Below are 14,221 nucleotides of genomic sequence, written 5' to 3'. Positions count from 1 at the left end.
CTAGAACTAATGTTCTACCAGTCCAAGTCATTCAGGTAGACTCAGTTCTGAGGTCTTGTAATAATTAGCAAGAGCGTTTCTGCCACTCTGTGGTCATTATTGTGGTTCGTGATGATAAACTCTGTCCCTGAGACGACTCACCCGTTATGAGATAGCCCACCCATTACGTGTTGATACTCCGCCTCTGAGATGCCTCAACCATTATATGGTGAAACTCCTTCTCTCAGATAGCCCACTCATTATGTGGTGATACTCCGCCTCTGAGATAGCCCATCCATTATGTGGTGAAACTCCTTCTCTGAGATAGCCCACTCATTATGTGGTGATACTCCACCTCTGAGACGGCTCACCCATTATGTGGTGAAACTCCTTCTCTGAGATAGCCCACCCATTATGTTGTGATACTCCGCCTCTGAGATGGCCCACCCATTATGTTGTGATACTCCGCCTCTGAGATGGCCCATCCATTATGTTCTACCCCATGCCATGTGTTGCACTTCTCCCACTGCTGTATAAACTCCGTCTCTGAGATGGCCCACCCATTACATGGTGATACTCCGCCTCTGAGATAGCCCACCCATTACATGGTGATACTCCGCCTCTGAGATGGCCCACCCACTATGTGCTGCCCCATGCCATGTGTTGCACTGCTCCCACTGCTGTATAAACTCCGCCTCTGAGATGGCCCACCCATTACATGGTGATACTCCGCCTCTGAGATGGCCCACCCACTATGTGCTGCCCCATGCCATGTGTTGCACTTCTCCCACTGCTGTATAAACTCCGATCTAGACAATAAATCAATAGATCATGAATAACAACTAGATTGGTCATCTCTCTCAATGTAAAGGTGTTATTGAAACAGACCCAATCGATGCTGTCCAGTGGTCAGAAAGCAACATAGCGGACAGTGGTCAGTGTGACGTTCACACAGGACCACATTGTTAACACAACACAGTAAGAAGAAAAGTAAAAAAGTTGAATCGGCAAATAGAAGCTTTGCCTGTTTATTCAAAATGTATTTTTTTTTTAAACGTGTTAAAGAAATTCTGTAGCTTATACGAAATAATCTCATAATATCAAGAGTTGAAGGAATGGATCAAATACTGTTATATTAATTAGATACCGGCATAGATGTTTCATCTGTTCAAAAACAAAACTCTCTCTTGTAATCTGATCTCATTCTCATGTTCGCCGTGCTAAAAATATCGAAACATGCTAAAGTCTTTACCAAACAGCCTTCTCATAGAGGCCGGCTGTAAGCTTGTATGTGGGTTTTTTTTCCACACAAACTCTGTTGTTTTGGTAATGAAATCATAAAGGCCATGATTAATTCTCATCTAATGGAGGTAAAAGTTGATCTGGATTTAGCTCTTTTCAATTATAATTAAACTGACATACAGACAGTAATCACATTGACACAAAGATTGATTCAATGACTACGGCCTTGATTCACTCTTTACATTTTAAAGCGTTACTATCGCGGGATATTATCTTTCTCTTGCTCCCGATTCCTTAAAACTCGTTTCAACGAACTTGTGAGTCAGAATGTTTTGAACAGACTCTTGCTGTTGGTAGTCGATGCTTTCTCATACGTTATAAGAAGAAAAAATAGCTACAAAAAATTTGACGGCAGTGTCATTATAAAGGAGACAGTGTCACGGGAGGCAGTGTCAGATGGTGTGGGAGCTGGGTGTGGGTGGCAGTGTCACTTGGTGTGGTAGGCAGTGTAACTTGAACTGGGGAGGGGGCAATGACATTTGGTGTGCGAGGTATTGTCACTTTGTGTGAAAGGTAGTCTCACTTGGTGTGGGCGGCATTATCATTTGATATGGGAGGTAGTCTCACTTGGTGTAGGCGGCAGTGTCACATGGTGTGAAAAACAGTGCCAGATAATTCATACAATATTATTAATATATTGCGTTTTAAAACGCTTAGCTTTTACAAAAATCGAATCTCGATGCAGACATGGAATTTTTTAAATCGGAATTAGAATTCAGCTGAGTTGTGTTTGCTGAGCGCCCAAAGGTGGCATGGAAACGTGCTCCCCTCCCACGTGTCCACACAAAAGTGTTTGTACCATAGATCATCTTGCGTTAGCGAGAATGATTCTCTATACTCAGTGTTTCCCAAACTTTTGATCTATTTGTACCCCTTTTATAATTTTTGTAATGCTGAGTACCCATCGCCCCCGATACAACATTTTAATTTACTAACAGAACATAATAAATGGGTATTTAAAAAATCAGCATAATTGATGAGGTGCAACGCGTACCCCCTTCAAAGTCTTGCCGTATCCAGTGGCGTAGCATCCATGGCGCGAAAGGGTTCAATGAACCCGGGCCCACAAGCAATAGGGGCCCACAGCTGTGGCGTAGCAACCATGGCGCGAAGGAGCTCATTACGCTTGGGCCCATGCCTCAAGGCTAGTTGGAGCCCACATTAGAACTTAGGAAGAACATTTGTTTGTTCATTTGAAACACTTGTAAGTCGTTTAATTCTTTTAAAAAGTAAAAACATTGACTTTTAAGACACTATTACTTATATGCAGTTCTAACTGAATCAAACGTTATGACATGATTACTTTTTTTAAGAAAAAGGTACGATCTTTACATTGGAATGTCTTTACATTTAGTTTACTCATTTTTTTTGTCACACACTAAATTTGTTTTATTGGCTGGAGAGGAGGCCATCAAGATGTTCTTGAACCCGGAGTACTAGTGTGATATTTACTTGTGTAGCAGGCAGTGGTTACGTCCTATAGTTCTCGCAGTACTGGTGTGATATTTACTTGTGTAGCAGGCAGTGTTTACGTCCTATAGTCCTCGCAGTACTGGTGTGATATTTACTTGTATAGCAGGCAGTGGTTACGTCCTATAGTCATCGCAGTAATGGTGTGATATTTACTTGTGTAGCAGGTAGTGGTTACGTCGTATACATCTACAGTCTCTGGCTATCACCTAAATTAAAATGTAACTTAACACTAATTGTCCAATATTTAAACTACATGCTTACATATTACTTCCTAATGTGTCTTAAAACGAATAGATATTAATTAATAATATCGTTTTATCCCGTGCTTTTAAGAATGTGCGCTTATAAAACTGTCTCTAATTCAGTCACAAGAAGCACTGGCACTTGATTTCCAACATCAATTCGGTCCAACACCAAGCCGTGTTTATGCCATCTCCCATTTAGCTCGAGCCTATCACACAAGTCCTGGGTTGGATCCCCATACTTAATGAAATATAGATGTTAAATGTTTTCTTGGAGGTTCAGCGACTGCCTATTTAAATTATTTCGATAGCGGATTCCAGCGGTGGTTGATTTTGAAACCAATACGATGCCACTGCCCATACATTCTCATCGTATGACCTCAAAACCATCTATTCAAAGTTTGTTTGTTTCTTTGTTTTCTTGCGGTGGTTGATTTTGAAACCAATACGATGCAATGTCCCCCCCCCCCACTCATTCACATCGTATGACCTTAAAACCATCTATTCGAATAACTTATTTTTTTAAAAAAGGTACGATCTTTACATTGGAATGTCTTTGCATTTAGATTACTCATTTTTGTCACACACTAAATGGTCTTATTGGCTGGAGGGGGGCCCACCAAGATGTTCTTGAACCCGGGCTCACGGGTACCTTGCTACGCCACTGGGCGTAACTCTGGGGGTACGCGTACCACACTTTAGAAAACACTGCTCTATACGAAAAGAATTACCCCTTTGTGGTCACCCTAAACGTTGACAGAGTGCAAAGTTTCAAAGACAATTTTGTCTATTTACTTTGACACTTGACATTTCCAAGTCATCCTAGATATTGAAAGGTAACTCAAACTTTTGACACTTTGTAACCATTGAATGAATCTACTTCTTCTATTTCAGACCAGGCACTTCCTACGAGTCGATCGCTGTTCGACTGAAGACCATGGCGGAGGACTACAATGTGACCATCAACCATTTCTTACAGTACTCCGAGCCCTATTTCCCCAATTACATGGCCAGTATTTTTAAAAAGTACGTGGAGGAGACATACGTGGACACTAGGGGTAAGGTTGTCATACATATAGAGTTATACTGTACACTCGCACTAGGAGTAAGGTTGTCATACATATAGAGTTATACAGTACACTCGCACTAGGAGTAAGGTTGTCATACATATAGAGTTATACTGTACACTCGCACTAGGAGTAAGGTTGTCATACATATAGAGTTATACTGTACACTCGCACTAGGGGTAAGGTTGTCATACATATAGAGTTATACTGTACACTCGCACTAGGGGTAAGGTTGTCATACATATCGAGTTGTACTGTACACTCGCACTAGGGGTAAGGTTGTCATACATAAAGAGTTGTACTGTACACTCGCACTAGGGGTAAGGTTCTCATACATATAGAGTTGTACTGTACACTCGAGCTAGGGGTAAGGTTCTCATACATATAGAGTTGTACTGTACACTCGCACTAGGGGTAAGGTTCTCATACATATAGAGTTGTACTGTACACTCGCACTAGGGGTAAGGTTCTCATACATATAGAGTTGTACTGTACACTCGCACTAGGGGTAAGGTTCTCATACATATAGAGTTATACAGTACACTCGCACTAGGGGTAAGGTTGTCATACATAAAGAGTTGTACTGTACACTCGCACTAGGGGTAAGGTTCTCATACATATAGAGTTGTACTGTACACTCGCACTAGGGGTAAGGTTCTCATACATATAGAGTTGTACTGTACACTCGCACTAGGGGTAAGGTTCTCATACATATAGAGTTGTACTGTACATTCGTATGTGAAGAAGAGGGGAAGGTGTTCACATAGTGACACATACATAGTAGACATGTTTGCGAATGAGAATAGGTTGATATATAAAGTAGATAAGTATGTGAATGGCATGGTTATAAGTTTATAGTACCTCTATAAATGATATATGGAGTCAAGGGAGGCAACCTTCATACTTAGTTCATGTCAAATACAATTATATTGAGACGTTAATGTATGTGAATGGCATGGTTATATGTTTATAGTACCTCTATAAATGATGTATGGAGATGTGAAGGATGTGAATATCATGGTTATATGTTTATAGTACCTCTATAAATGATGTATGGAGATGTGAAGGATGTGAATGTCATGGTTATATGTTTATAGTACCTCTATAAATGATGTATGGAGATGTGAAGGATGTGGATGTCATGGTTATATGTTTATAGTACCTCTATAAATGATGTATGGAGATGTGAAGGATGTGAATATCATGGTTATAAGTTTATAGTACCTCTATAAATAATGTATGGAGATGTGAAGGATGTGGATGTCATGGTTATAAGTTTATAGTACCTCTATAAATGATGTATGGAGATGTGAAGGATGTGAATATCATGGTTATATGTTTATAGTACCTCTATAAATGATGTATGGAGATGTGAAGTATGTGAATGTCATGGTTATATGTTTATAGTACCTCTATAAATGATGTAGGGAGATGTGAAGGATGTGAATGTCATGGTTATATGTTTATAGTACCTCTATAAATGATGTATGGAGATGTGAAGTATGTGAATGTCATGGTTATATGTTTATAGTACCTCTATAAATGATGTATGGAGATGTGAAGTATGTGAATGTCATGGTTATATGTTTATAGTACCTCTATAAATGATGTATGGAGATGTGAAGGATGTGAATATCATGGTTATATGTTTATAGTACCTCTATAAATGATGTATGGAGATGTGAAGGATGTGAATGTCATGGTTATATGTTTATAGTACCTCTATAAATGATGTATGGAGATGTGAAGGATGTGAATGTCATGGTTATATGTTTATAGTACCTCTATAAATGATGTATGGAGATGTGAAGGATGTGAATGTCATGGTTATATGTTTATAGTACCTCTATAAATGATGTAGGGAGATGTGAAGTATGTGAATGTCATGGTTATATGTTTATAGTACCTCTATAAATGATGTATGGAGATGTGAAGGATGTGAATGTCATGGTTATATGTTTATAGTACCTCTATAAATGATGTATGGAGATGTGAAGGATGTGAATGTCATGGTTATATGTTTATAGTACCTCTATAAATGATGTATGGAGATGTGAAGTATGTGAATGTCATGGTTATATGTTTATAGTACCTCTATAAATGATGTATGGAGATTTGAAGGATGTGAATGTCATGGTTATATGTTTATAGTACCTCTATAAATGATGTAGGGAGATGTGAAGGATGTGAATGTCATGGTTATAAGTTTATAGTACCTCTATAAATGATGTAGGGAGATGTGAAGGATGTGAATGTCATGGTTATATGTTTATAGTACCTCTATAAATGATGTAGGGAGATGTAAAGGATGTGAATGTCATGGTTATAAGTTTATAGTACCTCTATAAATGATGTAGGGAGATGTGAAGGATGTGAATGTCATGGTTATATGTTTATAGTACCTCTATAAATGATGTAGGGAGATGTGAAGGATGTGAATGTCATGGTTATAAGTTTATAGTACCTCTATAAATGATGTAGGGAGATGTGAAGGATGTGAATGTGTACAGTAAACATTTGGTCTGTGTTGAAACACGCTCGCCTAAGAAGGAAGAAATGAACGTGAGATTATAAAGTCAAGGGAGGCAACCTTCACACTTGTCAAATACAATTATATTGAGACGTTAATGTTGTGGGCATAGAGACAGGGCCGGATTTAAGTAACTGGAGGCCCTAGGTGGGACAGGGACTAGAAGAGCTTGAGGCATGGGCCCAAGCGTAATGATCATGTTAAAGATTTTGTGAAACAAAAAAAAATGAATTTTATCTCTACTAAAAGTATTAAACAAAATTCCTGAGAACTTGCAATATCCTACATGAAAGGGCCGCGAGGCGAGGGAGGACATACGTTATTTATTGAAGAAGCGGTATGTAGGATTTTTAGCATCGAACAATAGTTGCATATTATCCAATCATATCTAATTTTTTTTTTTTGACGACTAGCCTTTGAAGAAATCTTGCCCCTTTGTGCAGAGTTCTTTATATATTATATCAACGTAATATTACACGTGATCTTTCTAGCCAGTTGTCTAGAGTGTGAAATGTAATGTCAAGGACGTCTGAGTCGTCTTTTTCATATGATCTTTTGAATTCTATTTATTCTCGTGATTTAGAGAAAATATTTAGTGAAGTTATATTGTTCTGATGTTCTGATGTTCTATTATTCTGATGTTCTGATGTTCTATTATTCTGATGTTCTAAGGTTCTTTTGTTGTGGTTGGGATTGATGGAAAAGGGTAAAGGGAGGGGGGGATTGTTTCAATGAGAACGTCGGTGCAGTGATCTACCTGTGTTTCACATTCAGACAAGACATATTGAAATGGATTGTTGATTTATTACACTATATTACAAAATTATGACTCAGATAAACTTGACTGGTATCATATATTGTTTTTTTTAAAGTCTCATGTTCTGTTTTGGTCTGATTTCTCTAGCCCATAACTATGAATCAAATCAGAAGCTTTTGAGTTCTTACATTTACACAAAGTGTAACAATCTTACAGGTTGAATTTACTTTCTCTCTTGCTATGATAAAACGTGATAGATCTACATGAAATAGTCAGTCAATAATATGGTGCTAGGGCTTACTTTTCTGATGCTGTTTGGGGCATTAGGGCAACTAACTGTCTCCACTGAGATCGGTCAAAAGTGATGTTACAGCCTCTTTTTAACTGATGTCCACTGTTTTTAGTCTTCTCTGAAGGTATGACGCTAAAATCAAATGAGGACGGCTCATTTTCGCGCTTAGGTCTTACGGGAAATGCCTGGGCGCAGTTTTAATGTGAACACAATGCCATGGATTAGTAACTATGTATGTGATAACTCTAGATAACATTTCTGCACTGTGGCATATTACTTTTCCAAAGATACTCCTTTCCCTTTGCAACATCTTGTGTCACTAAAGAAGCCAATCTTTGATACACAGCTTTGGTCACAGGTTGGGCATCTATAATCACAAGGCGCCGTTGCTTTTTCACCCTTCTTTCGACTACTGTTATGTATATCATCTGCAATCCTGGACCCTTCTTTTATGCTCGCTCTCCATGTGGATCTATCCAGTGACACTTTTTTCCCAGCTGTTAGTGTCGATTTTGAAGAGCTTCATGTCGCGTTTGCATACATCCGTATACCGTAAAAGTGGACGACCAGCGGCTCTCCTGCCTTCTATTAGATCGCCATACAGAATGTCTTGTGGGAGTAGACCTACTGGCATTCTATGAACGTGGCCAATCCAGCAAAGGCGTCTGCTTGATATCCTGGTACCCTGCTCGTCACAGCACCCTTTCATTGGTTTTCTAAAGATCCGCCTTAGGCATCAGAGGTGGAAGATACAGAATGTCAAATGATATACGTATTGTACATGCCATTGAATTCTTATTTTAAAAAAACAACGAACTAGGCTAGTATTGAAGTTTTCAGTATAAAATACAATTAAAGAATTTCTTGTTCATGTTTACATGTAATTTTTTTTTATTTGTTTCAATAGCTTTGACATTTCAATGTATAATTTGTTTAGACATGCATTCTTGTTTTCAGTGTATAAGGCGTATGTGTCTTTATTTTGGCATTGCGATAAATGTGAACTTTGTGACTAATTCCTCAGTCTATGTTTTCATTGGCTACTTGAACCCAGCTGTGGATTTCATCATTAACCTAAGTGACCGAGGCCTGTTGGACACTGGAGAGTACGTGGTCATCTATGTGGAGAATCCGGAGTACATTCCAATGGAGGCTAATAAATATTTTAAACGTGAGTCTCTAAAACTTGTCTCGCTAGTACACAGCACTAGTTTATCTATGACTAGTTTATCTATGACTAGTTTATCTATGACTAGTTTATCTATGACTAGTTTATCTATGACTAGTTTATCTGTGACTAGTTTATTTATGACTAATTTATCTATGACTAGCTTATCTACTATTAGTTTATTTATGACGTTTATCTATGACTAGTTTATCTATGACTAGTTTATTAGTTTATCTATGACTAGTTTATCTATGACTAGTTTATCTATAACTAGTTTATCTGTGACTAGTTTATTTATGACTAATTTATCTATGACTAGCTTATCTACTATTAGTTTATTTATGACGTTTATCTATGACTAGTTTATCTATGACTAGTTTATCTATGACTAGTTTATCTATGACTAGTTTATCTATGACTAGTTTATCTATGACTAGTGTATCTATGACTACTGTATCTATGACTAGTTCATTTATGACTAGTTTATATATGACTTGCTTATCTACGACTAGCTATTTATGACTATTTATGACTACTTTTTATAATGATGGGAACTAAACTAATTTTTTTTAGTTAAACTAAAACTAAGTTTGAACTAAAAAAAAGTAATTAAACTTTTATTTATTCACAAATTGAAAAACAATAGTTAAACTAAACTAAGAAACTTTAGTTAAACTTTTACTAACTATTTTGACCTTTTTTTAAGGACGAAACAGCCAAACATGAAAAATATAAAGCACAACCAATCTATTTAGCAAAATATAATAAACATTTTTTTGTGCACATGAAAAAAGATTTAAATGTCTTTATGGGATAAATGTAGATCTTAATAGAATCACTAGAATGATACTATTATAGAAAGAAATTAGAAGTAATTGTCCAAGTTCTAATATAAGTTATCTTTTTAGAAGTAATGATAAAACTGCATGTTGACTCGTAACTAATTCTAGAATATTCTGGATCTAATATCTTCTACAAACGAAATGATCAGAAATATAATCTGGATCTAGAATTAGATCTAGCTACTAGACCTACATCAAATAATTAATATTTTAATCTAAAAATAATTTAAGAAATACTAGTTACTACTACTACTACTACTAGATCTAAATAGAGTCTAGTAGGCTATATATCTTAGTAACTCTAGATCTATCTAGAGATTTAAGTTGTTTTTTTTTTATAATTATGATTATAACTAGCTATGGGTATTTAGATCTATATACTCTAGTACAGTGATGCCCAACCTTATTCATCCTGCGGGCCATTTATATTTCCGACACTCGTGTCGCGGGCCACATGACCGATAAGTTACAAAAACGAAATGAAATTGACTTGAAACTATTTGATTAGAAACTGACATTAATGATTAGACATTGGAAGTTGTTCTGTTTTTACGCCTCGGGAAGTGGCTTCATTTCTCTACTTCAAATGTCAGCAACATTGTAGCTAGTTTTACCACCAGCTCGTTTTCTTTTCTCTTTTCATAACTTTCCCCATCAATCCTCCACTCTCTAGAAGTAGTTAAACAATCTTTTATTTGCGGCTCACATCAAGAATGCCGTCATATTTGTTCATAATACTGTTATACATGGGGTTGTTTTTTTTTAAACAGCCACATTTTATTTACAAATCAAATATGTTGGCATATTATCATGTTTCAATAGCAAAGATCCGTTCACTTTTCCTGGTAAATTCTACATTTAGAGTCCCATTTCGTAAACGAAAAATGATAAAGGTCATGTTACAAACCTATCAGAGGAAAGTGAGAGCCCTAACATTTGTAAAAATACATTTTCCAACTTTTTTTGTTGAAGTGGGGATTGTCTACAATTTGTGCTGACGTTTCAGCGGGCCGATAGAACATATTCCCCGCGGGCTGTACTTTGGGCACCACTGCTCTAGTAGATAATACTAGATCTAATAGATCTAGATAGTAGATATAAGTTTAATTATAATAGAAGTAGATGTAGATCTAGTCTAGATTTAGTTAATTTAGTATTAGATCTAGTATAGTGATGACTATTATTAGTAGGCCTATTATAATCATTAATATTATAGATCTATCATCTTTGCATCTTAGGTCTTAGTATAGGCCTAATAAGTAATTCTAGAATAGTAGAATCTCTAAACTAATAGATCTATATTATTGACTTATAATTTTAAATTTACATTTAGATCTAAGACTAAGACTACTAAGAGTTAGATACTACTTCTACTTAGGACTAAAGTAATTAAATATAGACTATTATGTCTATAGATCTAATAGTAGTAATAGACTAATACTAATAGACTAGACGTCACTAGACTCTAACTTTAGATCTAAATCTATCTTAGTGTCTAGTAAAAAGTTTTAAAATAAAAAGAGTCGACATTTCTTTTAGATCTATAGTAAAGCAAAATTCTTTGCCTGCAGCTATACAGGAACACACTGGTGTTTAATAAAAAAGCAGCAAAATGTAGATCTATAGAAGCAAGGAATTATCAGGATTTATCAAGCAGCGAAACTTGCTAGAAATATAATGAACACATTTATTTTTCTCGCCTTTCAAATACCTTGAATTGGCGGGAATAGCGGCCATTATAGGGTAAAGGTCAAAAGGCTTTCTAGTGACCTGTGCACACTCTAGTTTATTCTCCTCTCTATTTCTCATTATATATATTCTCCAAATTACATAGATCTAAATATTTATTGGTATGTATGTTAAAAAAGTTTGTAAAATTTGTAATTAAACTTTTTAGTTTGTAACTAAAAAAAATTAAATTAAACTAGGATTTTAACTAAACTATTTTTTAATTAAACTTTGGCCTTAACTAATTTTTTTTAGTTAAACTAAAAGTTAGCAACTTTTTAGTTAACTTTTGCCCATCACTAACTTTATATATGACTAGTCTATTTATGACTAGTTTATCTATGACTATTTATATATGACTAATTTATCTATGACTAGTTTATCACAAGTTTATCCAAGATTAGTTTATCTTTACTTGTTTATATGTAACTTTTTTCTTCATCATAATAGGTGAATAATTTGCCAATTTCTAATTTATGCATGACTACTTTACCCTTGACTACTTTATTCCTGACTATTTTATCCAAGATGTGTCTAAATAAGAGACTTTAGCCTTGACTACTTTATTCCTGACTATTTTATGCAAGATGTGTCTAAATAAGAGACTTTAGCCTTGACTACTTTATTCCTGACTATTTTATCCAAGATGTGTCTAAATAAGAGACTTTAGCCTTGACTACTTTATTCCTGACTATTTTATGCAAGATGTGTCTAAATAAGAGACTTATAGTTTACCCGTGACTAGTCCATCCACGTTGAGTTTATCGTTTAAAAGTTCAAAGTTTTAATTTCACTGAGCGGGTACATTCAATGTTGTAGTTTTTAGCCGCCAGGAGCAACAAACAACCGCCTGTAGTTTCCCTGATCTAAGGAATGCAAAGTAAAGTGTATTCTCTTTTGGTGGACTATCAAATATCTCTAGCCCTGTGATGAATTTGATTCATTCTATGTACAGACTTAGTGCGTAGATTTTCTAGCTAATAATCTGTTCAGTAAATACTCTTCTTTGCAACTTGCAGCAATGTTTGAGTAATGATTACAGTATAGAGTTATCACCCTTGTCAGCAAAGATCCTTCTTTTATTTCGCTCACAATTCTTTCTATTTCTGTTTAGTTCAACTTCTGTTTATCTACAAGGTTTCTCGGTGTGTCGAGTCATCAATAATTGAGTGGTGCCGAAATAAAGAGCTATCTCATGTTCCAGATTGCTATGCAATATTTATAAGTATTTACTTATTACACTGAGTCATGGCAGTGGCAATCCAGTCTTCGCCGTGATTCGAACACATAACCTGTATCTCTGTTATTTCTTATAAATTGCGTTTATATCGCGGATCTTTCATGCATGCTCAATGCGTTACTCGAGCCCCTTGTTAGATGGACAAACCGTAGCCACTAAATAGACTTATGCACAGGACAATCACTTTCATAGTAAACTTTTCTACCAAACGGACTTGAACACAGAACCTTTAGATTCAAAACAAACATTCCGCCTAAGCGGAACACCATGTGTTCAAAGACGATATTTATCAATTTTATGTCCAACCAATGCAAGGCACAGACTAAATCAAACTATGTCGCTTCTGTATTGAACACTGTTAGAGAGTTTTTAGAGCTACCGACTTGAACAGCTCAAGTTTGTTGTAAATGAGCAATGTGTGAGGTGTGTGTGAGGTGTGTGTGTGTGCGAGAGAGAGAAGTTTGGGTGTGTGTCTCACTACTTCAATTAAATATCTGTATCCATGGACATGGAGCACCATGTTATTCCCACACAGTTTGAGATCTCTCCTCTATGACTACCAGTGGCACCAGCGCTGATAACAAAGTTTTGTCAGACTTAACAAAAGCCCTGAGGCGGTTGTCAACAATATTAAATTAACTTTGTATCAATGGTTTCGGAATTATTAAAAAGAGGAAGTGTTTAGGAGAGAGAGAGAGGAGAGAGGAGTTACAAATGATGAGGGATTTTTTGTGTTACGATCGATATTTTTTAGAAACCAATGAAGAGCTTTCCATGCTCGGTGAGACCTTGAATCTCCCGGAAGTAAAGAACTGTGGTAAAGAATACCTCTTGAGAAGTAATCTTTTTGAAATAGCTTACATTTAAACTGTAGTCGTAGTCAGCTGTAGTCGTAATCAGCTGTAGACAGCTGTAGTCAGCTGTAGACAATACGGTTCCAAACTTCTGCTGACATTAAATCATTCAAGATAGTTGTATGCAAATAGGATAACTAATTAAATTTGTTTTACAGGTTTCAGGTGTTCCTTCAGAATTGAAGATAGTTACGTCCTACTCCTACCCCAAACCTCCTACATGACAGGGAAGGGTTCAAACCCGGGACTATTGAGACGATAGTCTAGAGCTCATACCACACTTTTATTGGAACATTCTTACACATTTTCATCTTTAGTTATGCAAAGCAACTGGGATTCAATGACCGAGAAGATAAGCGTGTGGCTTCTGCTATTTGAAGGTGATGATGCCAGTGATTACTTCGGAAATTTTAGCTAAACTGAAAAAGGGTTAAAAAAAAAATTAGTGAAATGAATGCGAATTCTAACGAACAGGACACGTTTTTAACTTTGTTTCCATAAAAAGAGATGAGCTTTACATCAGTCGCTCCAAGGGAGATATTATATAAACCTATACAATCAATGTAGTTTTGAGTCTGATTACCTGAAATCACACATTAACGCCGGTATGAAACTTGCTTAAACAAATAGAATCTAGGAGCTAATGTTTGTGGAATGTTGTTGCTCTTTTCTTTCAAGTATCAATTTTTGTTCGCAAGTCAATCCTAGTTATCAGCAAAGTTTATTATTGATTTATTATTGATTTAT

General features: G+C 36.2%; 1 protein-coding gene across 2 annotated transcripts in view; it reads left to right on the top strand.

Moving 5' to 3' along the window:
- LOC106077443 (receptor-type guanylate cyclase Gyc76C-like) overlaps positions 1 to 14,221 on the top strand; it is a 166,757-nt gene that overhangs the window by 93,502 nt on the left and 59,034 nt on the right. For both annotated transcript variants that reach the window (XM_056021085.1, XM_056021086.1), the window contains 2 exons: positions 3,891 to 4,054; positions 8,667 to 8,813. In XM_056021085.1, coding sequence (XP_055877060.1) covers positions 3,891 to 4,054; positions 8,667 to 8,813 — 311 coding nt within the window. The remainder of the gene's footprint in view (positions 1 to 3,890; positions 4,055 to 8,666; positions 8,814 to 14,221) is intronic.

This window comes from Biomphalaria glabrata, chromosome 2 (assembly GCF_947242115.1).
Source record: "Biomphalaria glabrata chromosome 2, xgBioGlab47.1, whole genome shotgun sequence".
In the NCBI taxonomy this organism is placed as follows: Eukaryota; Metazoa; Mollusca; class Gastropoda; family Planorbidae; genus Biomphalaria; species Biomphalaria glabrata.
The sequence above is the reverse complement of the archived record's forward strand: the minus strand, read 5'-3'. Positions and strand labels throughout refer to the sequence as shown.